The 26,439-nt window shown below is 43.4% G+C and overlaps 1 protein-coding gene and 1 long non-coding RNA gene across 3 annotated transcripts; one reads left to right on the forward strand and one right to left on the reverse strand.

Moving 5' to 3' along the window:
• The first annotated feature begins 2 nt into the window (after nt 1–2).
• LOC135550295 (uncharacterized) lies at nt 3–11,075 on the forward strand. The gene is made up of 3 exons (XR_010457101.1): nt 3–57; nt 285–442; nt 9,426–11,075. It is a non-coding gene; the product is annotated as an uncharacterized LOC135550295 (long non-coding RNA).
• LOC135550294 (complement factor B-like) lies at nt 10,986–25,084 on the reverse strand. 2 transcript variants are annotated; one of them, XM_064980961.1, is made up of 18 exons: nt 24,974–25,084; nt 24,142–24,354; nt 23,853–24,038; nt 23,470–23,652; nt 23,247–23,333; nt 22,920–23,062; nt 19,665–19,812; nt 19,328–19,456; nt 19,067–19,162; nt 15,770–15,907; nt 15,537–15,643; nt 14,794–15,071; nt 14,063–14,142; nt 13,842–13,954; nt 13,346–13,475; nt 12,906–12,958; nt 12,473–12,669; nt 10,986–12,045 (listed from the first exon to the last, which is right to left on the reverse strand). In XM_064980961.1, the coding sequence occupies exons 1-17, from the start codon at nt 25,032–25,034 to the stop codon at nt 12,487–12,489; spliced, it is 2,328 nt and encodes a 775-aa protein (XP_064837033.1). In that variant the 5' UTR covers nt 25,035–25,084; the 3' UTR covers nt 10,986–12,045; nt 12,473–12,486. The 2 variants fall into 2 exon arrangements, with proteins under 2 accessions (XP_064837033.1, XP_064837032.1); XM_064980960.1 differs by lacking the exon at nt 10,986–12,045 and having other exon boundaries at nt 12,287–12,669.
• Between the last annotated feature and the right edge of the window lie 1,355 nt (nt 25,085–26,439).

Here is a 26,439-nt window from a genome sequence, read left to right on the forward strand (position 1 = left end):
AGCTTAGAAAGGAGAAGCGGTGAGGTGTTGGTCTGTCACATGTTATGAAACAACACGGTAATGATAAATTAATTATGCTAAATCATGCAAATACAACTTCTGTGTATAACCATATATAAGACAACTGCTGGGACTGTCCCAGGGGAGCTTCTGACAGACATGTGTACTATGGTGCATTGAGTTGGTTGGAACCTCTCCAGCGCACTGACAATAAACAATAATTCATTTAAGATTGACTTCGAGTGTCCCTGTGTAAGAATATTTCTGCCTGCGGAGCTTTCCAGTTGGGGTCTGCGAGGAAAACCGGAGGCGTATTTTATGAAGCGTGAGGGAAATTCCTGTCCGACCAAAAGAGGACGAGGACCAGTCCAGATCCTTACAGTGAGCTGCCCAGGAGGAGACACATCACCCACGAACAATTGAGGGACGGCAACTGATTTCAGTAAGTCAATTTAAATTAATAAAACGGGGAATACAACAAAAAAATCAAGGTGAGTAACACGTAAAAAGGTACCCATAGTCTTATAGATTGAAGACTATTCACTAGTTTTAATAGAAGACTAGAGCGAGGGCAACCGTACTATGTAAAGCCCCGCTGACAGCTATCTATAGGTATTTAGAAGATATGTCTATGTGGTATGTAGCCACAAAAAAATATCACAATGAATTTTTGAGTACGGGGTGTGTCAAGAGGTAGCTGGTGCATCGAAGTCAGGCGTAGTAGAGCAGAGATGAGTGGACAAAGCACTTTACTAAGGCAATCATTTGCACACAACGCAACTGCTTCACAAAACAAATGCCCAACAAACCAGTGAGGCAGCACAAAGTACAAAAACACAGGTACAAAGTACAGGCTGCCCCAAAGCACGGGTAATAAAATAAACCTGGAGCAAACCAGCCGGAAGCGTGCCAACCTCAACAATAAACAATTACACACACACACAGACATGGGGGGAACAGAGGATTAAATACATGACATGTAATGAGGGAATGAATACCTGGTGTGTGGGAAAACAAGACAAAACAAATGGAAAATGAAAGTTGGATCAGCGAAGGCTAGAAGACAGGTGACGTCGATCGCTGAACGCCGCCCGAACAAGGAGAGGGACCGACTTCGGCGGAAGTCGTGACAGGGTGTTATTTATGTGCATAGCAAGTAACAACAGAGAGATTCGTTGACGATACACGTGGGTAATGAGGAGATTACTGAGTGTGTTTGGGAATAGTACTAAGTGGATGTGAACGTTGAAATTGATTGGAATTTGGCTGATTGAAATTTGGAAAACAAACGCCGATTGAAATTTGGATGGATTGAAATTATTACTAATAAGATTGGAATTTGGATGGAGATACTAAGTTGAGAAAAATGCAGATAAAATAAATGTGGATAATAAGAGGTTTGAAATTAAGCTATTGAGTGAATGGGAGCTGTCAGGGGACTAACTTACATGTGACAGAGGTGAATGAATGCAACAATCTGTTCTGTGTGAGCTGATTAGCAACATTATCTAGGGTCTGTCCAACACCGCCGTTAGATCTACAGGTAGAGGATAACGTGTCTCCGAAATCTCCAGGGATAGCATGTCTCCGAGGATAACAGGTCTCGTTAGTAAGGAGGATAACATGTCTCGTTAACGTTGAGGATAACATGCCTCGTTGGTAACGAGGATAACACGACCGTAGATAACATGTCTCATCAGTGGATTTTGATGTATAACGTTATTATGAATGGAGATATGAAAGAAGAGAACTATTTCCTGAATATGCAGTTTAAATAGAACTAGTGTAAATATCTAAACCCCTGTATGAATAGAACACTAGCCTAGAGGAGGAATTTGTGATGTAACAGGTGTATAATGGGTTACTAGAGAAAGTAACAATATTTGTATAATGGGTTATTAAGATGATCTGATTAAGTAAGAATAGAATAATTATAATAATATACAACTAGCACACCCACATGTAGACGTACGTGAGTGGTGACAAAGTATTCTGAGGGATGTTCAGAGTGGTCCCTTTATGGATCATTTGTATGATAAGGTTACAGCATTGTACAGGACTTGACTTACCCTTAACCAATAAAAACTATAAATGCTTAGATTTCCTCCACCCTGCTAATGCATTTTGCAATAAGCCCATTGTAACGGCTCTCGTTGCATGATGGATCGGACCAAAGTGCAGCGTGGTAAGTGTTCATGATTTTATTGGATCAAAAAACACTCAAACAAAATAAACCAAGAGGGAAAACCGAAACAGTCCTGTCAGGTGAAGAACACTAAACAGAAAGCGACTACCCACAAATTGCGAAAGGAAAAAAGGCTGCCTAAGTATGATTCCCAATCAGAGATAGACAGCTGTCTCTGTTTGAGAACCATACCCGGCCAAAATATAGAAACAAACAACATAGAACACCCTGACCAACCAAACAGAAAAAAAAGATTTATTGTAATCCCGATGGATTTTTTTATATCCCAAATGATGAAGTTCTAAACCAATTCGTGAGTAGGCAAAATGGATGCTGCATCTGTTTCCCTGTTATCTGAGGTGCCAGACTTATTATGGACTGAGTGCGACATCTACTGGGGACTGAGCCAGTGCAACCCAGTTAATTCATATGGATCCCTCCAAAGCATTACATATCAAAATAACAGACATTTTAATAAATATTGAAGTAGAAACTGAATATCCAACAGAGATTGGTAATAAAAATACAGTAACTTTTTGAAGGTATACTAAAATGAAAACAATGCCTTCCAATATGGAGAAAGTTATCATGTTTGTTATGTTTTGTTTTAACCCTTGCAAAAGGGTAAAAGGCTAAATGTGGTTTGAGGGTATAAGCAGTAGTGATGGGAACCTGCAGGGTTTTAGTAGAAGCAAACAGATTATGGAGACTAGTGAAAGTAACAAATAATGATAATTGGCTTTCAGATAGCAATCTAATAATTGAATATATTTGTAATTTGAAGGAGTAAAACAGAGTGATGGTGCATTGGGACTGATATTATATTAGAGGCTGCTCACTCTTCGAGGCCTGGTCCACTGCTCTTGTGTTTACGTCATCTGTTGTTTGGATTAGAGAGAACCTTCCTGTGGAACAGTAGATAGCCGCCAGTACACACTGAACTCAAAAAGCTGTGAGAGACACAGTAAGAAAATTAGGGACAGTTTGTACATAATTGTATGTCAATGCAACAGGTCAAAAAGATTAAGATTCAGCTATACGGGACACCGTAGCATCTGATATGACTGAGTATAAATGTGTCTGAAGTATATTTCTGTATACGCATGGGTTTATGAAGACTTCCTGCCCAAGATGCAGTAAACTCGATTCAATTAAGGACGTTTAGGACTTATTAAAGTGTAGCATAGTGAAAACTAAGTACATGTTTATTTTCTTTCTTTCAGGACTGATGGAATGTCCGCTAACAAGTGTTTTTTTTTTCAAGTTTATCAAGGATTCTGTATATCTCCCTTTGAAAGAGCTTCCTGAGGCAGGTGCCTTGGGAGAGCAGTTAAAAGTGCCTGATCCAGCTGTTAAGGAACCTGTCAGGATTTGGCCAGGGTTGTTCCGGGTTTTGGTCACTAGATGCCCCCATTGTGCTTTTTGACCTTGTGTTTTTTCCCTTGTTCCCCATTATTATTTGCACCTGTGCCTCGTTTTCCCCTGATTGTATTTAAACCCTTAGTTTCCCTCAGTTCTGTGCTCTGTGTTTGTATGTTAGCACCCAGCCCTAGTGTTCTGTGTATTCTTGTCGTTTCCGGTGGATGCTCTTGTGGAATTCTGTTTTTGTTTTGGAGTATCTCTTGAGGCTTTTTTGTGCTATACCTACCACCTTTTGGATTTGCCATTTTGTATTGAAGGACTTCTCCTTTTTTACTTTATTAAATACACCGTCTTAAGTACTGCTGTGTCTGCCTCATCTTCTGGGTTCTGCTGACTATTCGTGGCTCAGTTGGTTAAGTGACTGTTTCTCACTCCGGAGACCCAGGTTCGTAACCGGGTCCTGACAGAAACATAGAGCCAAAAATGAACCCAGAGGCAGCCAGTTCCCAGGACCTTTTTGCCATGCTGTCCCACCACCAGGAGACTGTCCAACGCCACGAAGCCGCCCTGGTTCAGCAAGAGGCCTTAATGGCTAGACATTCTCATCTTCTGTCGGAGATGCTGACTTCCATTAAGCAAATATCTGGTCGTCTTACCCCGGCAACAGTTCCCGTCCCAGTACCTCAGATTCACGTACCCATGGCAGTTAACCCCCTGGCTGAACCTCGTCTTCCACCTCCCCAACGGTTCTCAGGTGATCCAAGTGCTTGTAAAGGGTTTCTCACCCAATGTTCTCTCTCCTTTGAGCTACAACCCTCGTCGTTTCCCACCGACCGGTCTAAGATCGCTTATATCATCACCCTGCTGTCGGAAAAAGCCCTGGCCTGGGCTACTGCTGTGTGGGATGCCCATAGTTCCTGCTGTGCCAGCTACTCTGCCTTTGCTGAGGAATTCAAACGAGTGTTTCAAGGCCCAAGCAGTGGTTCTGACTCAGCCAAACAGCTCCTGACTCTCCACCAAGGTTGGCGCAGCGTGACGGACTATGCCATCCAGTTCCGCACGGTGGCAGCAGCAAGTGGCTGGAACAACGAGGCGCTCACGGTGTGCTTTCTGAAAGGCCTTTCCGACACTATCCAAGATGAACTGGCCACTCGGGAACCACCGGACAATCTCGAGTCCCTGATCAAGTTGGCCTCACGCATTGACCAGCGTCTGAGAGAGAGAGAACTCAACCGTAGACCTCTAGCCCCTATCAGTCCCAGCTCCGAGTCCCCACCTTTATCCTCGCTGGCTCCATCGGAACCCATGCAGATTGGACGCATCTCCCAGGCTGAGAGAGACCGCCGGATGAGGGAGCGACGCTGTCTATATTGCGGCAAACCGGGCCATTTCCGTTCCACGTGTCCCGGGCTCCAGGGAAACGCTCTGTCCCGTACAGACCGGGGGAACTGTAACGGGAAACATAACCTCCTCCCATCCGTCCAACTCCCGTCTGCTCATTCCAGTCACCCTCTCCTGGGACAACCACAAGCTTCACCTTCAAGCCTTGGTAGACTCTGGAGCCGCAGGTAACTTCATGGATGGTGTCTGGGCGAAGGAGAATGGCGTTCCCTCTGAACCTCTAAGTGAACCCATGAGGGTCACTACATTGGATGGAAGCCCTTTGGGATCTGGACTTGTCACTCATGTCACTACCTCCTTGCGACTTTCAGTTTCACAACACCAGGAATTGATGAACTTTCATTTGATCTCCTGTTCCGAGTTCCCTCTCGTCCTTGGATACCCCTGGCTTCACAGCCATAACCCTCACATCGACTGGTCTGTGGGCACTATCAAGCAGTGGGGTCCTACGTGCCAAGCTACTTGTATTTTCCAGAATTCTCTGAGTTCTACTCCCGAGTCTTTAGAATCCATCGACCTGACCCGAGTTCCCGAGTGTTACCATGACCTCAAACTGGTGTTTAGCAAACAGAGGGCCACCATGCTACCACCACATAGACCTTACGATTGCCCCATCGACCTGTTTCCGGGGACTTGCCCCCAGGGGTCGGATCTTTTCCCTATCTCCACCCGAACGAGCTGCTATGGATACCTACATCAAGGACGCTCTGGAAGCAGGCCTCATGCGTCCATCCACCTCCCCGGCGGGAGCAGGGTTTTTCTTTGTGGCCAAGAAAGACGGTGGATTACGTCCTTGCATCGACTACCGGGGACTCAATGCCATAACCGTCCGTAACCGTTACCCGCTACCCCTTATGGCCACAGCCTTCGAGCTGCTCCAGGAAGCAGTTGTTTTCACTAAGCTTGACCTGCGGAACGCATACCATCTTGTGCGGATCAGACCTGGTGACGAGTGGAAGACCGCTTTCAACACGCCTACTGGTCACTATGAATACTTGGTGATGCCCTTCGGCCTGACCAACGCCCCAGCGGTGTTCCAAGCGCTCATAAACGATGTGCTTAGGGATATGCTTAACATATTTGTGTTCGTTTACTTGGATGACATCCTCATCTTTTCGAGCTCCCTTCAAGAACACACTAAGCATGTCAGACAAGTACTCAAACGCCTCCTGGACAGCCATCTGTACGTTAAGCCGGAAAAATGTGAATTCCATTCATCCCGAGTACAATTCCTGGGATTTGTAGTGGAACCCGGTCGAGTCCAAATGGACCCCAGGAAGGTAGGGGCGGTAGCGGATTGGCCCACCCCCAAATCCGTTAAGGAAATTCAGCGTTTCCAGGGCTTCACAAAGTTTTACCGCAAGTTCATCAAGAACTTCAGCTTGGTGGCAGCCCCTCTCTCAGCTTTAACCAAGGGTGGCAATGCAAGGTTTTTGTGAGAAAGAGAAGCTGAGACGGCCTTCCAAGGACTCAAGCAGCGCGTTCTCTCTGCTCCCATCCTGATACTACCGACTACGGATGAACCATTTGTGGTGGAGGTAGACGCATCAGAGGTTGGTGTTGGAGCTGTCCTGTCTCAGAGGGGTGAAGACAAGAAGCTTCATCCGTGCGCTTTCTTCTCACACCGGCTTACCCCGACTGAGAGGAACTACGATGTGGGGGATCGTGAACTCCTAGCGGTTAAGATGGCATTGAAGGAATGGAGACACTGGCTCGAGGGGGCTTCTCACCCGTTTCAAGTGCTTACGGACCACAAAAATCTGGAGTATATCCAGCAGGCGAAGCGGTTGAACTCTAGACAAGCTAGATGGTCTCTTTTCTTCAATCGATTCCAGTTTATCCTCACCTATCGGCCCGGGTCGAAGAATGTCAAACCGGATGCCCTGTCCCGAGTCTACGCTCCTGCCATTCGAGATGACACGGACATGCCTGTCCTTCCTGCTGCTAAGATTGTGGCTCCGAACTCGTGGCAAGTTGAGGATACCGTGAGACGTGCTCAAGCTAGCGAACCGGACCCGAAAGGAGGTCCTGCCAATCGGTTGTTTGTCCCCAAGGCAGTGAGGACTCAGGTCCTTCTGTGGGGGCACTCCTCTCGCCTCACCTGTCATCCGGGCGTAGGTCGCACCTTGGAGTTCATCCAGCGTAAGTTCTGGTGGCCTACCATAAGAGAAGACGTTGCCACTTTTGTCAATGCCTGTCCCGTGTGCTGCCAGGGCAAATCTTCTCACCTCCGCCCTCAAGGACTCCTTCACCCTTTACCTGTTCCCCACAGACCCTGGTCCCATATCTCATTGGACTTTATTACTGGACTTCCTCCATCCTATGGCAATACTACTATCCTAGTCATAATCGACAGGTTTTCAAAGGCGGCCAGGTTCGTCCCTCTGACTAAGTTACCTTCTGCCAAGGAAACGGCTGAGTTGGTAATTAATCATGTGTTCCGAGTCTTCGGCATTCCTCAAGATATGGTTTCTGACAGAGGTCCCCAGTTCGCCTCAAGGTTTTGGAAGGCCTTCTGCCAACTCATGGGGGCTTCTGCCAGTCTATCTTCAGGGTACCATCCGGAGTCCAACGGCCAAACAGAGAGGATGAATCAAGAGCTGGAAACCACCCTCCGATGTATGACTCGTGACAACCCGTCCACATGGTCATCCTTTATTGTTTGGGCCGAATACGCGCACAACACCTTGCGCTCCTCCTCCACTGGTATGTCCCCGCACGAGTGTCAGTTTGGCTATGCTCCTCAATTGTTCCCGGACCAGGAGGCAGAAGTCAGAGTGCCTTCAGCCTTGAAGTTCGTCAGACGCTGTCGGCTTATGTGGAGGAAGACCCGTCTTAATCTTATGCGTTCCTCAGAGGTACCAACAACAAGCCAACAGACGTCGCCGTCCCGGGCCTACCCTGCGCCCCGGCCAGAGAGTCTGGCTCTCCACAAGAGACTTACCTCTACGGGTGGAGTCTCGCAAGCTGTCCCAAAAATACATCGGTCCCTTCAAGGTTGCCAGGAGAGTTAACCCAGTTTCTTATCGCCTACACTTACCCAGATCCCTTAAGATTAATCCCACATTTCACATTTCATTGTTAAAACCTGTTGTTTTTTCTCCCCTTGTCCCGGCAGACAGACCTCCCCCTCCGCCTCGTGTCATTGGAGGCCAGCCGGCTTATACCGTCCATCGGATACTGGATTCCCGCCGGGTGCAGCGGTCCTGGCAGTATCTGGTGGACTGGGAAGGCTACGGTCCCGAGGAGCTTTCCTGGGTTCCTGCCAAAGACATCCTGGACCCTGACCTCATTCGTCAGTTCAGGGCCCTCCACCCTGAGAGAGCTGGTAGGAACGTCAGGAGCCGTTCCTAGGGGGGGGATTCTGTCAGGATTTGGCCAGGGTTGTTCCAGGTTTTGGTCACTAGATGCCCCCATTGTGCTTTTTGACCTTATGTTTTTTCCCTTGTTCCCCATTATTATTTGCACCTGTGCCTCTTTCCCCTGATTGTATTTAAACCCTTAGTTTCCCTCAGTTCTGTGCTCTGTGTTTGTATGTTAGCACCCAGCCCTAGTGTTCTGTGTATTCTTGTCGTTTCCGGTGGATGCTCTTGTGGAATTCTGTTTTTGTTTTGGAGTATCTCTTGAGGCTTTTTTGTGCTATACCTACCACCTTTTGGATTTGCCATTTTGTATTGAAGGACTTCTCCTTTTTTACTTTATTAAATACACCGTCTTAAGTACTGCTGTGTCTGCCTCATCTTCTGGGTTCTGCTGACTATTCGTGGCTCAGTTGGTTAAGTGACTGTTTCTCACTCCGGAGACCCAGGTTCGTAACCGGGTCCTGACAGAACCTAAAGAATTAAGCAAGGCTTGGTCATTTTGTATGTGTTTACCCTATGATTTTTGACACTCACATGCCAGCACCCACACACAACCCACCTGTTAATTAATATTTGTTAGTGGTTAATACTCTGTTTGATTTAGAAGTGAGTTTTTTTTGGGGGGGGGGGGGGGTTCACAGGTTAGAAAGATGCTGTATACAAATGAACGTTTCTATTGTCAGAGTTTTGGTTGCACACATGTAAATTGTCTTGATTAGAATACATGTACTGAATAACCCAATGTAAACCTGATACACAAAATGTTTGAAATATCTTTAAATAATGTCTGAGTTACAGGAAAAATAATCACATATCACATAATAGGGCTGACTGACCTCTGACCTCAGTTCTGACTTCCTGGTGAGGCCTGATCTCCCTTACTAGGAAGATAGGAGATTTTGTTTTTATGGGCTATGTAAAAACAAATAATTAAGAAGAATTTTATAATTTATCAATAGTCCTTTGCGTGATTCAGACCATGAGAAGGACAGAGGGAGAGAGCTGTCTCTAGTCTATTTTACCATTACCTTATGGGATGCAATTATTTATTTATGGAGTTATCAAGAGATAATACAATTTTATTGATTCTAATTTATATATATTTGATTTAACAGGCAGTGTTGGAATTACCGATTCCCCTGGGGCCCTTTGGTAGATATGCAAATTGATTTTCTTCACATGCCTGCCTGTAAAAGGGGGAAAAAGAGATGTTGGTCATGGATGACAGTCAATCTAAATTAATAGAAATTTTCCCCCGCCTCGAGTGATATATGTGTATTGCTGTTGTTGTTTCCTTTTCTTTGTTTTTCACCAGATTGGGTCTGCTGGATGGTGGAGTTTTCTCCCTGAGGATTAGCCCTCTGACTCCTTGACCTGTAACTCTTCATTGAGATCGCCAAGATGATAGGAGAGTATAAGCCAATTTGTGTGTGGGGGGGGGGAAATGGTTTCAACTGTGTGGTGTTATTCTCTAAGACATTTGTCTTAGAAGTCTGGATTTCCTGAATTACAAATGCCCTAAACTAAACTGTTGTTCTGGTCTGTCCTCTCTCGAGGTAATGGCGGAGATGGTATCTAGATGCATGGAAAATAATTTGGCCGATGAACAGTGTGATCCTCAACACCCCCTCTAACCGGCTGAAAATGGTGTCCAGTATGGTCCCTCACCACTTCTACCATGAGACCTGAGTCCAGGCCAGCAACCTGTACACAGCAGTCGACGCGCTATCAACTGCCTTTTCTCCCATGTTTTTTCTCTCAGGAGCGACATGTGGTGCACGTGAGCATAGAGAGAGATCCAGTCCAAACTTCTCTCATGCTGCTGGTGTACTGGTATAAAAATGGACAAAGACATAATGAACTGTAAAGGACAGTGGCGGCACAGGTGAGAGACACTATCAAGGGCCATCCACTTTGAACATGTGCCATTAAAAAGACAAACTGAAACACTATCTGAAGAAGAACATGAAGAAACGTCAGGAAAGGAAGAATGAGTGCCCGTAATTGATTTAGGCTTGTCCAAAATTGTTTATTTGGGGTATTGGGTTGATTGTGGAGGTTTGCACACTGCAAAATGTTGTGATTTAGACTAACAATGCATTGAAATACCAATCTGTCATTACCAGGAGTGATGAGAAAAGTGAGGGTCTTAAATTAAAGTGACAGAACCAACGTGACGCACTAAGGACTGTCATTCTAAATTTGGGTTGGATAATATATCAATAATTCTGATTTGGAAAGGCAAAACTTCTGGAGACAGAACTGTGCCCTAAAAACGTGAGGAGAGACACCAGATTGTTACAAGGTTAGCCCAAGTTTCAATCTCATTCATAGCAAGGTTGGTTTGAAACTGTTATAATGGGCTCTCTTTCTCTTCCCTGTGAAATGTTATTAACATGCGATGTGCCTCTCTGGCTGATAAGATTTCAGCAGCTTTCTTGTTTTCTACTCCTCCAGAGGATGGTGAAACAGTTAGATGCCAACTCTGGATGAGCCCCCCCCCCCCCATTTCCTCCGGTTCTTTTCCTTTTAGCAAGTTGAGAGTGAGGTCATCTAAACCCTTAACCTGTTTATAATATGTGGAACACTGAGCTGATGAGCAAGTTAAACAACTGGGTTTTATGTTTTGACTAGGTGGATGTCCCAGGTGTGGAAAGAAATATGGAAACAATGGATAACATCAAGATATTTATTCACCTCTGAATCTACAGATCCGTTGTGTATTTTGGATACTCACTCCCATTAATAAAGTATAACCTTTATTATGATTATAGTATTACCATACTAAGTGGATTGTACAATGCAGAATGAAGGGTTTGAAATGATGAAGTGTCTGTTTTGTTTTTGTGTTGATTTCCCTTACTTTAATAAAGTATAGAATATTTTGATATAGAAGCTAAAATGTAAATGCTTACATTAAAATTGAATGGTTATCACACAAGAGGTAAGATAAGAGGATGGAATGTAATGGGAATTTGAGTTTGAGTTAGCTAACTAGCTTAACTTACTGTATTTATCTCGACGTAAGACATGACCAGTACAATATTGCTCAATTAATATTGCAATGATGTCCTATGATGCAGTTGTTGTTTTTTACAGCAGTGGTTTTGGCTACAGGAGCAATGGAGAAAACGTGACTATCATAAAGAGTTCTGCTTCAAAGGTCCCCTTTGTGCGAGGCTGAAGATATTATTTTCAACCTCTGTAATGTCTTCATCTTTGACATTTACATAATAATGGTGGCATATACAGTACCCACAGATTCAAAGAATATCACAAAAAATGTATCATGAGTTTGGTTGAACTGTCTATCCCATCATATAACCCAGAATATAAGATTGCCTTCAAAAGACAGAAGTCTGACATGTCTTTAATTAAACTTGTCTGAGTATGACTTCTCCTCTACTTTTGGAAACATGATGATTTCTCCGTTTAAACAAAAAAAGAAACATGCCAACCCCCCCTGTCCTGGGAAGTCCTATAAGGAAACTTTTGACCATAATCTAAAGCGGACCCTAACCTTAACCAAGCCCTTGACACTAACCTTAATCCTAACACTCATTTTAACACATTTTTAAACTAAATACCATTTTGCAGGTCAGGAGTGTCCGTATATCCCCCCCCCTGTCCTGTCCCGTCCTGTCCTGTCCCGTCCTGTCCTGTCCCAGACCTTCGACCAGATCCTGATGCTGCTTTGGTGTTTGTAGATCCGACTGACAATACCATATGTATGCACTATGGCCAACACAGAAGGGATACAGTGAAAAGGGTATTTCAGAGCTGGCGTTATTCAAGGACTACAGAAAGGAAATGCTTCAAATTCAGTCAATGAGTTTCTCAGCCATGGTTAAGAACACACTTTCATCTTAAAATTCAGTCAATGAGTTTCTCGGCCCTAGTAAAGAACACACTTTCTTCTTCAAATTCAGTCAATGAGTTTCTCAGCCCTAGTTAAGAACACACTTTCATCTTAAAATTCAATTAACGAGTTTGAGTTTATTATCAGCACTAGCAAAGAACACACTTTCATCTTCGAATTCAGTTAAATGAACACACTTTCATTGATAACTACAGTTCAGCAAACTATTTTCAGACACATGATCATGTTCATTGCCAGAACGACATCATCACAGGATCATGAAACTTTGTTAAAAACGCACACCTTCATCGCTGTCTCTATTTGTCTAAAAACTGAAGTGGTGCATAATCTTGTGTGTCATCCCCCAGATGCTTCTTCAGAAATGGCACAACTTTAAAAAGGTTGATGTGGAAATCTCTGGAGTCATCGTCAGACTCCTGTTGGACGTCGTTGTTACCATCAGGGCACAGATTTTTGGTGCCCCAGCTGATCAATCCAACCTTTGAAGAATGGAAGCGGTGTCAGTACGAATTCATGTACATCAACTGTAGATTACAGGAGACCCCAGAGGTTTACAAATACATTTTGCATAAAAAAATATGTAAAATCCCATGTACACAAAAGGATAGAGCAAAAAGTATGAGGCAAATGCACAGAAAGTTGCCACTTTCTTACTGCTCGCCTCTGTAGGTGGTGTCTAGTGCCGATTTATCTGCTGTAAATAAGTGTCTCTAACCTGGATTGTGCGATAATCATCATAGTTCTTAAACAGAGCACCACCGGAGTCACCTGTGTACACACACACACGCACACACACACACACACGCACACGCACACACACACACACACACGCACACACACGCACACGCACACACACACACACACACGCACACGCACAAACGCGCATGCGCACACGCACGCACATGCACACACGCACACGCACACACACGCACACACGCACACACACACGCGCACGCACGCACGCACACGCACACGCACACGCAAAATGAAGTGGTAACGTAAGACGAAGTAATGGGACCCTTTTCTTTTAGAAAATTACAACACTACTGTTTTAAAACTAGAGTTTTTCTCAATCCATTGATTTTTTAAATATATTTTTTTACAAACTTAGACAGTGAGTGCATCACACAATGTTCCATTATGTATTAAACATACCTTTGCAGGCAACATGATCTCTCGTAGGTTGACGACCACCCGAGCACAGGAAGTTTTCAGTGACAACATCCTTCAGATTATCTGATGTTATGCCATCTACCTTAGTAGCCAATTCAATACAATTCGCCCTCTGCACGAGACAGAAAAATGAGAGAGAGAGGGACACATACACTGCCGTTCAAGAGTTTGGGGTCACAGAGATGTCCTTGTTTTTTAAAGGAAAAATAATAATAATTCCCAACGTGCCATTGGAACACAGGAGTGATGGTTGCTGATAATGGGCCTCTGTACGCCTATGTAGATATTCCATTGAAAAACCAGCCGTTTCCAGCTACAATAGTCATTTACAACATTAACAATGTTTATACTGTATTTCTGATCAATTTTATGTTATTTTAATGGACCAAAAATGTGCTTTTCTTCCAAAAACAGGAACATTTTTAAGTGACCCTTTGGTGGTTCTGTCTGTGTGGTCAGACATCATACAAGCACTCACCTGATCCAGGAGCTTAAGTTTGGCATCGCTCCGCTGATCATTATTGTTTTCCCTGTCCTTATCATGTGACATGAAACTGACTTCTTCAAATGTATTTTTTAACAAGAGCTCTTCTGCAAGGAGAGAAATACATGAGACGAGGTAACATACGGTGCCTAATTGAACCTTTCTATATCAGGCTGTGTGCATCTTGATGGATAGGCTGTGTGCTGTAATTGCACCGTGTTGCTTGCAGGTGATTTCCTTTCCCGACAATCTTAAAGCACCACTTGTTTCCTTGGTGCAAGGTATGCAAATCGGTCTGAGGAAGACAGTAAAGTAAGAATTCATGAAAGAAACTGTGTTTCACACATTACTCCAAACAGCTGGATTACTTAGATTAAGATATATTTTAAAAAAACTTCATCACTGTGTTCATTCTTGTTTCTTCTGCATCATAACAGGTCAAATGATTGTCTCCCTTGGTAAAGATGAGCAAAAAAAGACTGTAAATAAATTATACCAATTCTGAGCTATATTGTATGCAATTTGTGTGAACATCATAGTATTTTCTACTAATACATTTGCTCAGAGAAATAGATTTTGTTCAACAAGTAAATCTCAAAAAGATAACCAAGTTGGTCTAAGATCCCTCCCAATGTACCCCCAATCTCATTAAACATTTTAGAAAAAGGCCCAGTGTCGTTATCCTCACAAGAGGAGGGTGCTGGAGTATTGTAAACAGGGGTACCAATAATTTATACCTCCATCGTTAAAAAACAAACAAACATATATATTACTTTGTTTCCAACAAAATCTCTTTCTCTGAGCAATTGTTTAGTAAAAAAGAATTTCCCAATGTATTTTAGCATGCAATATAGCTCAGTATTTGTAGGATTTATTTCATAGTCTTTTTTTGCTCATCTTTATCAAGGGTGCCAATCATTTTTGCACCTGACCGTATGTGTCTTACCTTGTGTTGATAGAGATATCCACATCATTCTTCAGTTCGATGAGAGCTACGTCATAATCATAGAATTCCTTTACCCCCTCTTTCTCCATGGCTTTGATATCATAATTAGGGTGTAATATGATGTTTTTGGAGGAGTAGCTGGTTGCACCTTCATTTTTGCCCAGCGTAATCTTGATTTTATCTGCTGTGTCTGTGAACTTGAAGCAGTGAGCAGCAGTCAAGATGAAGCGGGGAGTGACCAGAGACCCCATGCATTTACCATAACTTCCATCCTCATGCTGACGGGATCAGGAGAGAGAGGTTGAACATAAATACTGTCAATGACAACATGCAAGCATTTGCATCAATATCTAATTATAAAGGTCAACAATATTTCAATCTTGGTGTGCACTGGGATGGGACAGGATACAGTCTGGGAGGTTTGTCAGCCATCATGACGTTTATCACTCTCCCAAAGCACAAACAACCGGAGAAATGGCATTGCAGAAACACACCACGAGTGATGATTGAATTCCAGCCTAAAATGAAAGGCGAGAACTGCTGGCTAGCTATCCAATTAATTTCTAATTGGAATTCAAACTAATTTAGTACAGCTGTCATGTATTGCATTGGTAATGATACCTTAACACAGTGCACTGCACACTAAATCAAATATGATCATGAAGAAAGGCCACTGGTGCATTGATGAATAATCAAGCATTACAAATAGTTTCCATTTAGAAAAATGAGGCATGAGTAATTACCGGGATGCCAATCCTTGCCATCCAGGGATATCTTGCACGTATGGTGTCTGCGGTGTCATGATCGTAGTTTCTATGGAGCCCGCATAGACCCACAACCTTGCTCTCATCTACAGAGAGGAGAGAGGTGGCTCAACACACTGACACAAAGACACTCAAATATAGCACTCTCTGAGGGAACAAAGTCCATGCAGAGACATACTGCCATATTTGCTGGTCAAATTAGAAGGACTCACCAATTATATTATCAAAGGTTTCTTCCAATTCTGTACCATCCTTTAGTTTAAAGTAGTGGTTCTCATTATCCCGTTTTGTCACAAGTGGCTGGATATCTTCATCAAAGATTTCACTTCCAACACCAAAAATATAGATGTCTAAAAAAAACAAAAAACAAGAGGAAGTACCCAAAACATTAGGCATTAGATGAATCAAGAACATTCACATACTTAGGTAATAGACCTAGGAGTTCTGGTTCTGTTGGCATATTGAAATGTGTGGCTTTCTTTTGCAAAATAACTATGAATTAACGGACATGCTGAGCAGACCGCACGCGATGTGTGCACGAGTGCTGCAAAAATGTTACTCAATCATTTCATCCAAACTGCTGCTTGCAGCCAGGCCCTATACTATAACTTGGTTCTAATAAAGAAGATTGGCCAATGTTCTCTCTAAGCTGCACGCCTGCATGGACGCACCGTAGCCCCGAGACTGCCATGCATGCAGAAGAAATATCAGTCCACAGAGAGAAGCACGAGATTGAACTCCACTCAACTTTCTAAAGCAGTGGTTACCAACCGGTGGTTGCAATCGACTGGTTGATCTCCAAGGCATTCTTGGTTGGTCACCAAACATTTTAGTAAAACAAACAACGATAAAGCCTTGTGTTCCTATTTGTTAAAAAAAAAATCTCAGTCTGTTGGTGGTAGGTGCACTATAGTTCAGCTGCACTGTATTCTGGGTAGGCAAACTTGTGCCATTTTGAACTATTTCATGTGTCTGCATGCATCCCCTGGAGAACGGTGTCCCTTTTTGGTCAGTGGAGGAAAGGGAGAGAAGAGGGATGTTGAGAGGCTTTTTGGTCAGTGGAGGAAAGGGAGAGAAGAGGGATGTTGAGAGGCTTTTTGGTCAGTGGAGGAAAGGGAGAGAAGAGGGATGTTGAGAGGTATTTTGGTCAGTGGAGGAAAGGGAGAGAAGAGGGATGTTGAGAGGCATTTTTGGTCAGTGGAGGAAAGTGAGAAGATGGATGTTGAGAGGCATTTTTGGTCAGTGGAGGAAAGGGAGGGAGGAGGGATGTTGAGAGGGTGTTTTGGTCAGTGGAGGAAAGGGAGAGAAGAGGGATGTTGAGAGGCTTTTTGGTCAGTGGAGGAAAGGGAGAGAAGAGGGATGTTGAGAGGCTTTTTGGTCAGTGGAGGAAAGTGAGAGAAGATGGATGTTGAGAGGCTTTTTGGTCAGTGGAGGAAAGGGAGGGAAGAGGGATGTTGAGAGGCTTTTTGGTCAGTGGAGGAAAGGGAGAGAAGAGGGATGTTGAGAGGCTTTTTGGTCAGTGGAGGAAAGGGAGGGAAGAGGGATGTTGAGAGGCGGACCCTCAGTCTGCTGCTTTCTCCCTCCACTGAGATTGACGGTCAGATGGAGGCACCATCAGCCCAGAAAAATACAAATAAAAAAGCTAATTATTTAAATGTAAGCTCACTCACCTGTGCCTCACAAGTAATACAACAACGTATCTATTACCGGTGTGATCAAATAGCCTACCTCAAATGTTTAAATCTAAAAAAAAAAAATTTTTAAATGGTGCTGGAATAGCGGAGGCAGTGCTCCTGTCGTCTTTGTGCTGCCTTGCTGCAACTCCATGGTTCTAAATCAGTTGTTATTTATTTAGTAAACTGTCAAAAACATGAACTTGCTTGACCATGCTGCAATATTTGCTTTGTGGACTTCACCGGACAGATGTTGATGAAAAAAAACATACGTGCAGTTGAAATGATTCCTTCCGCCATTGTGTGACAGTTGTCTTTTTCTTGTCACGGTCTTATTGTATAACATGGTGGTGTATATGAATGAAGAGGTTCTAGAGCAATTATACAACATATGTTGTAATATGGCTTTTTATACTTGAAAGAATTTGGAAATGCTGTTAACCGTGTTAGAGCATTCTCAAGAAACCCTCTTCTCAGACCAGGTAGCTACTACTCTTTCTAAAGTCAAGACAGAACATCATTTTACTGATAAGACAGAGCAGAATTTGCCATCCATTGAGTAAGACTCAACCATTTCTTCCATGGTAATCGTCCCAGTCGTTTACCGGCCTTACAAGCTATGCAGTAATGATCAATTAACTGATAAAGCAACTATTCAATCTGAAACAGGGGAATTACCATAAGATTGCTCCAAGATTATCTCACTTCTATAAAGAACTGTACACTTCTGATTGTAAATCTACACCAAGCCAGACTAAGTCCTTTCTAAAAAAGGAAGCCACCTCGCCGGGAGCCCAAATCTCTCTCAATGAACTCCAAAAGGCATTGGATAGCATGAATAAAGGCACATTCCTTGAACGGGATGGTATTCCTCCTTAGGTCGATTTAACATTTCGGAATCAATTAGGTGGACTATTGCGCTAAATGATTAATACAGCTATTCACAAAAGTTAATTTGGGAGAAATGTGAACACAGCACTAATTTAGCTTCCATTAAAAAAAAGGTAGGGATTCCCCAGTGTTCTCACTACCCCCCCCCCCCCCATCTTTGATAAACACAAATATTAAACTGTTTTCTAAAATGTTGCCATCCCGCCTCGAGACTTACTTACCTAAATAGGTCCACTTGGACGAAAGCGGTTCGTTTATAAAGCGTTCATCCTCAGATAACCTCCTTCGACTATTACATATCTAAGATACTCCATCAGAAACAACAGCTCCTTGGGCTGTATTATCTCTCCATGCAGAAAAAGATTTTGATAGACTAGAATGGACACATCTCTGGCCTGTCTTGAAACGGAAATCGTCTCCAATTGATGATTCAAATATGCCAATCCCTCAATGGGTTGGGGTTATCTTTGGAAGCATTTTCTTTGATTTGCTTTTTTTTGTACCTGTAACTCCCCCCCCCCTCCCCCTCACACACACATTTTTTTCTTCTACAAAACGAAATAATAAGTTGGTCCCCAAAAAAAGAACATTTGAGATGGTAGCCGGCTCGAATGGATTTGAACATTGTACGGTGCCACAAACCATTGATGTTTGGATCATCCTTCTCAAGCCAACTGTTGTGTGCAAGATGTAGACCTGGGTCAGTCTATAGTTAGAAAGACAACCTGTATACAGGGAATGAATAGTTAAGACTAGAAGGTCAAGTTGTTGTTGAATGCGGTTCTGTCCTTCGGCTGTTCTCGTCTATTAATGTTCTCTATTATGTCATGCTTCACGCTTTGTGTGGACCCCCAGGAAGAGTAGCTGCTGCTTTAGGAACAGCTAATGGGGGGGGATCCTAATAAAATACCAATGTCATGACAACACAAATGACTTTGACCTCACCAAGATATTGATCCCTTTCTTCCTTTTGATTCATGTAGACCATTTCCCTGACTTTGGCCACTGTGTCTTCGGGCCTACCCCCCATGTTGAAAGCACCTGCAAGAAAAGACAGTCAAGAGATTATTACTGAGCTGACCAAATGCTGAACAGAAGCTTTTTTTAAATAAAAAAAGGATTAACAATAATAAGCTGCAATCAATAATGCAAGTCAAATACTTTCCAAACAAATATACATAGACAAGTAGTACTACAGTACAGTACCATCTGTGAAAAATATGAGGACGTGGTGGACCTCTTTGAATAAAGTTTCATTCCGTTGTTTTTGGATAGCCATGCGTTCCAGGATGGTTTTAAAAGCAAGGTTGAGATTGGTCCCAACATTTTGTCTCTCTGTGAAAAAGTTAACACACCCAAACACACACACACACACACACACACACACACACACACACACACACACACACACACACACACACACACACACACACACACACACACACACACACACACTATTTGTAAAGTTTATGGATAACTGGTTGAGTGTATAGTTTGGGCAATGATGATGATGTAAATACATGCAAGGTCAATGTTTGCTCACCTCCATAACTAAAGTTGTCCAAGTCAGCCAAGACTTCTTCAAGTGTTTTTCTTTTTTCTCCCAAAAAATCCAATATGTTGACAACTTCGAATACGTCGGATGCGAAGAAAAGGATTTCGTAATTTGGGCTGACTGCGAAGGAGCTGACCTGTGAAAGCACAAGGTGCAAGACAGAATTACATTTAGACGTGTGTCAAAGAATGTGAGTGGAAAACTGTGGTGAACAATAACTGAAGGCATAGTGTCAGTCATTTTTGTGTTATGTGCCGACATTAAGGGTTAAGAAGACATGCTCTGGAACTTTTGCGAATACTGAGTATGTTTTAAACCTCCCACTTTGGGCTGGATGTGTCAATGTGTAGTTCATAAATACATCATCTATGAGCAGAATTACTGTTTCACCTCAAATTCGCCACAAAATAACTGTTTGTCTGGAAGCTGTGCTGTGCCATTTTGCCTACATTTTCCTCACGTGGGCCAGCACAATTCGAGTTCAAACAATAAGCCAAGACTCTTCCTAGAGCTGGCCGCCTTGCCAAACTGAGCTGAACAAGAACCCAAATGGTCACTCTGACAGAGCTCCAGTGTCACGTTCGTGAGGAGAGATGGACCAAGGCGCAGAGAATGTTGAGTTCCACATATTTATTAGAAAGTGAAACTTTCTAATAAAAACAAAACAAAACAATAAATCAAATAAACTAACAACGAAACGTGAATACGTGGTGCACGTGCACGTGCACAAAACACAAAATAATATCCCACAAAACAGGTGAGAACAGGGAACCCTTAAGTACGATCCCCAATTAGAGACAACGATAATCAGCTGCCTCTAATTGGGAACCATACTCAATCCCAAAACATAGAAACAAAATGACTAGAACAGCCCCCCGAGTCACGCTCTGACCTAAACACCATAGAGAACCAAGGGCTCTCTATGGTCAGGGTGTGACATCAAGAGGTCCTCTGTGGAGATGGGAGAACCTTCCAGAAGGACAACCATCTCTGCAATACTCCACTAATCAGGCCTTTATCGTAGAGTGGCCAGACGAAAGCCACTCCTCAGTAACAGACACCTAAAGGTTGCTTGGAGTTTGACAAAAGGCACCTAAAGTCTCTCAGACCATGAGAAACAAGATTCTCTGGTCTGATGAAACCAAGATTGAACCCTTTGGCCTGAATGCCAAGTGTCACGTCTGGAAGAAACCTGGCACCATCCCTATGGTGAAGCATGGTGGTGGCGGCATCATGCTGTGGGGGTGTTTTTCAGTTGCAGGGACTGGGAGACTAGTCAGGATCGAGGGAAAGATTAACAGAGCAAAGTAAAGAGAGATCCTTAATGAAAACCTGCTCCAGAGTGCTCAGGACCTCAGACTGGGGTGAAGGTTTACCTTCCAACAGGACAACAACCCTAAGCACACAGCCAAGACAACGCAGGAGTCTCTGAATGTCCTGGAGTGGCCCAAACAAAGCCTGGACTTCAACCCGATCCAACACCTCTGGGGAGACCTGAAAATGGCTGTGCAGCGACATTCCCCATCCAACCTGACAGAGCTTGAGAGGATGTGCAGAGAGGAATGGGAGAACTACCCCAAGTTTGTAGCGTCAGGTATGCCAAGCTTGTAGCGTCATACCCAAGAAGACTCGAGGATGTAATCACTGCCAACTGTGCTTCAACATAGTACTGAGTAAAGGGTCTGAATACCTATGTAAATGTGATATTTCAGATTTGATTTTTAATAGATTTACAAAAATGTCTTAAATATTTTTTTTACATTTGCTTTATCATTATGTGGTATTGTGTGTATATTGATGAGAAAAGTGACAGCTAGCAAGTGTACACACAGCAGAGCGAGAAAAAGAGAGAAAGCAATGACATTGTGCACATATCTGCACATATGTGACGTAGTACGCATTTTTCGGGGATCACTTTTGGTTTGTGAGAGCTACTTTCAGAACCACTGGCTAAAAAGTATACAAAAGTACCAGGAAATCTCTTTAAGGGATCCCCTGCTACGACCTAATTTATTTAGCAACCACATAACATTACACTACATGATCAAAGATATGTAGGCACATGCTCATTGAACAAATTCCAATCCCCCCCCCCCCCCCCGTTGCTGCTACAATAGCCTCCACTCTCCTGGGAAGGCTTTACACTATGTTGTAACATTGCTGCGGGGACTTGCTTCCATTCAGCCACAAGAACATTAGTGAGGTCTGGCACTAATGTTGGGTGATTAGGCCTGGCTCGCAGTTGGCATTCCAATTCATTCCAAAGGTGTTCTATGGGCTCTGTGCAGGCCAGTCAAGTTCTTCCACACCAATCTCAACAAACGATTTTTGTATGTAGCTCGCTTTGTGCACGGGGGCATTGTCATGCTGAAACAGGAAAGAGCCTTCCCCAAACTGTTGCCACAAAGTTGGAAGCACAGAGTCGTCGAGAATGTCATTGTATGCTGTAGTGTTAGGATTTCCCTTCACTGGAACTAAGGGGCCTTGCCCGAACCATGACATACAGCCCTAAACCATTGTTCCTTCTCCACCAAATGTAACAGTTTGCACTGTGCATTGGGGTAGGTAGCGTTCTCCTGGCATCCGCCAAACCCAGATTTGTCTGTCGGACTGCCAGATGGTGAAGCGTGATTCATCACTCCAAAGAACTCATTTCCACTGCTCCAGAGTCCAGTGGCAGCGAGCTTTACACCACTCCAGCCGATGCTTGGCATTGCGCATGGTGATCTTAGGCTTGTGTGCGGCTGCTCAGCCATGGAAACCCATTTCATGAAGCTTCCGATGAACAGTTATTGTGCTGACGCTGCTTCCAGAGGCAGTTTTTAACTCGTAGTGAGCGTTGCAACTGAGGACAGATTTTTTTTACACGCTATGCACTTCAGCAGTCAGCGGTCCGGTTCTGTGAGCTTGTATTGCCTACCACTTCGCGGCTGAGCTGTTAGACATTTCTAGACATGCTCCTAGACATTTCTACTTCACAATAACAGCACTTACAGTTGACCGGGGCAGCTCTAGCAGGACAGAAATTTGACGAACTGACTTGTTGGAAAGGTGGCATACCTATGATAGTGCCACGTTGAAATTCATTGAGATCTTCAGTAAGGCCCTTCTACTGCAAATGATTGTCTATGGAGATTGCATGGCTGTGTGCTTGATTTTATACACCTGTCAGCAACAAGTGATGGATGAAATAGCCGAATGTATTTATATATAGTTGTACCTTGTGAGTACCTGTGAACATACCTTTGTGATAAGTTTCTTGACAGCATTTCTTGCTTTGTTAAACTGATCCTCCTTAATGCTGTCAGAGATGTCCATAGCAATGTATATGTTAAGCTTTCCAGCTTTATCGACCGTGATCTTCTTTCCTTCCTGATCTGTGTCATCTGAAAGGCACCGGCAGGATATCTTACTTTGACAATCACCGGTGGAAGAGGATGTGTGTGAGGAATGGTGCCGCAAGGAAAATACGTGAAAGGTTTGGCAAATATGTCACACACTTATGGTGATATTGACAACAGAATAAAGACTTGATAAACATCACATATTGGTTGTTACGGAGAGACCTACCGATGGGCGCTGCCAACTGAAGGCTCTCTCTGATTGCACTGCCGAATGCCTCCGTGACCTCCAGTGCAGTGTCATACGTGTGCTTGTCTGCAACCAGACAAACCACAGGGTTAAATCTCTCTTTCTCGCAGTCTATGAAATTGGACTGTACGTGACAATCTTTAGGTATATTTGTGCCGCTTGCAAAGGTGTCATTGTCGAGGGCATCTTCATGGGTCCTTACAGTAACATTTAGGCTCAGTCCCAGTCCATTGGCCATTCTCTTGACATACACGCTCCTTTGACCCCAGCAAACGTAAGCCATCGTCACAGTGGTATGTCACTTTGTCTTCTATGCCAAAACTTGACCCAGACCTCCTAGCACCGGCCGGAATCCCAGGGTCAGCACAACGCTCTCCACCTCCTGCTGTAAGACAATGGGAGAAAGTCAGCGGGAAACAGAGAGGGAGGGTGGGTAGAGAGGCAGAAAGGTCATAGCGTGACGTACTGTGCGTAAACTGTGAGGCTGAGCGTAATTTCTAACGGGTCAGTGCGACCAACAAATAAAAGCGTCCTAAGGACGAAGAGAGCGGCGCAGGCAGGGAGATGATATAGTTTGTTACTCACAGTCATGTCTGCAAATGGGTGTTCCCCCACTCCACTTCCCATGGGGTTGGCACACACGGGAGGATGAGCCACGTAATGTGTATCCAGTGTAGCACTCATATGTGGTCTCATTGTTGACAAAATATTGATTTTGTAAAGGAAAGACAGAACCCCTTTCCAAAACTAAGGGGTTTGGGCATTCAACCACTAAAGGGGGAAAAAATACGGAGGAAGCAGTGTTTAAGTAAGGTTTAGCTTATTTCAAATACTGTTTTTATTAAAAATACCAGTGCAAGGAATTGTTACTCACTCTTGCACTTTTGAACAGGCCTTTTATGGGGAGTTGGTGACCAAGTTCCACTTTTCTGACACAAGCGAGTTAAAGCTGGATAGGGATAGTACCCTTCTGGACAGTGGTATATCAGCATACTGCCATACTCAAGCTTCTTGGTAAGAGTGTAATGACCTCCTTCCACACCCACATTCTCCTCTTTACATAAGACTTCACACAGAACACTGACACCTGTGAGGTCAGTGCAGGAAGATGTTCATGTATTTTACACATATGCATGACTGGGCCCAGGTTGGGAAACTGGCTACAATACCAGAAAATGTAAGAGTTTTGTCAAATCAAAATTCTTCATAGTATACAGAAGCCTAATGGATGAGGTTCAAGGTCAAAGCTGAAGATGTTTTTTATGTGTGTGTGTGTGTGTGTGTGTGTGTGTGTGTGTGTGTGTGTGTGTGTGTGTGTGTGTGTGTGTGTGTGTGTGTGTGTGTGTGTGTGTGTGTGTGTGTGTGTGTGTGTGTGTAAGTATTTGGATTATAATACCCCAATAATCATTGATGTTGTTCATTATGACATCCAATCATTTTTCATATAATCACCCCAAACGTAAAATCCCACTTTAAATATTACCCAGTCAAAAAGTATTGGACGGTAAATTTCGATCAAACACAACACGTGTTTAAAAGAAATCCCTCTTGTATATATTCATTTTGAGTACATGTATTTCCTTTTTCCAGCCCCCTGTTATATCATCCAGAATACACAACAATTTGGAAAAATGTGCAACAAACGTTTGTAAAAGGTAACTGAAGACAACCGCAGTTGAACGTAAGAGCCATGTCAGGGCACTTACCCATATAAAGAGGACATATCAGCAGTGCTGCACACAAACTCCAGCAATCAGAAAGAATCATGGTGAATCACAGGTCCAAAAGTAATACAATCTGCAAAAGGGTGGTATTTATACACAGATGGTAGGAAGGATAAGGGGGAAGGCATGACTTTTAAAAAAAGCACACTGTCACTGATTAACCTCAAGTCAAATAAAAGATCAACGACCCACTCAACAAGAGACATACACTCACAAAAAAATGTTTTATATTGAGCCTGCGACTAACTAACAGAATTGTCTATTAAATTAAACATTATTTGTATAAGAAACTCATCGTCGGGACTGCTTTTCTCACAACAGTGTGCACTCAAGTAAATAAAGCTAGCCTTGGCTCTGGATCTGTGTGTGAGTAATTCCTGTAACGATTTCAGGATTGTTCATTATCTCTAAATTCAGTCTGTCTGAGATATGGTTGAGGAAGTTCTCTCTTCCTCAAACGTCTGACACAACTGTGGCTAGAGGACAGTCAATAGTTATTACGTTGGAAAGATTGACCAGACTATTGAAGGTTACTGTGGGTTACAGTGTAGCAACAGCCAAGACGGGGAGCTGCCTTAACCCCTCAACATATATTACAAGGGCTTTGGCTGGAGTTGACATCTGCACATAGCACACCCCTATTCGATGTCAGGACAGCTCTCGGTCCCTATTACACTGAACAAAAAATATAAACGCAACAATGCAACAATTTCAAAGATGTTTACTGAGTTACAGTTCCTCTCAGGAAATCATTAACTGAAATAAATTCATTAGGCCCTCCTCTATGGATTTCACAACTGGAGATGAAAAGCAACTGGCCTCAGGATCTCGTCACGGTATTTCTGTGCATTAAAATTGCCATCGATAAAATGCAATTGTGTTCGTTGTCTGTAGCTTATGCCTGCCCATACCATAACCCCACCGCCACCATGGGGCACTCTGTTCACAACGTTGACATCAGCAAACCGCTCGCCCATATGACGCCATACAAGTGGTCTGTGGTTGTAAGGCCATGGTAGAAAACAGTTCTGGTGGACATTCCTGCAATCAGCAATGCCAATTGCACACTCCTTCAAAACTTGATACATCTGTGGCATTGTTTTGTGTGACAAAACTGCACATTTTAGAGTGGCCTTTTATTGTCCCCAGCACAAGGTGCACCTGTGTAATAATCATGATGTTTAATCAGTTTTTTGATATGCCACACCTGTCAGGTGGATGGATTGTCTTGGCAAAGGAGACATGCTCACTAACAGGGTTTTAAACACATTTGTACACAACATTTGAGAGAAATAAGCTTTTTGTGCATATGAAACATTTCTGGGATCTTTTATTTCAGCCCATGAAACATGTGACCAACACTTTACATGTTGTGTTTATATTTTTAGTTCAGTGTATATCGTCTTACATTATCATAGGCTATAAGTCATCCTGCCATGTCAAAACAA

This window comes from Oncorhynchus masou, chromosome 12, assembly GCF_036934945.1.
Source record: "Oncorhynchus masou masou isolate Uvic2021 chromosome 12, UVic_Omas_1.1, whole genome shotgun sequence".
Classification (NCBI taxonomy): domain Eukaryota; kingdom Metazoa; phylum Chordata; class Actinopteri; order Salmoniformes; family Salmonidae; genus Oncorhynchus; species Oncorhynchus masou.

Coding starts and splice junctions, on each gene's coding strand:
- LOC135550294 (XM_064980961.1), bottom strand. CDS start 25,034: ATGATTCTTTCTGATTGCTGGAGTTTGTGTGCAGCACTGCTGATATGT. Junction 23,334..23,469: donor GACTGAGCCTAAATGTTACT/GTAAGGACCCAT, acceptor GTCTGGTTGCAG/ACAAGCACACGTATGACACT. Junction 12,670..12,905: donor ATGATTATCGCACAATCCAG/GTTAGAGACACT, acceptor CATTCTTCAAAG/GTTGGATTGATCAGCTGGGG.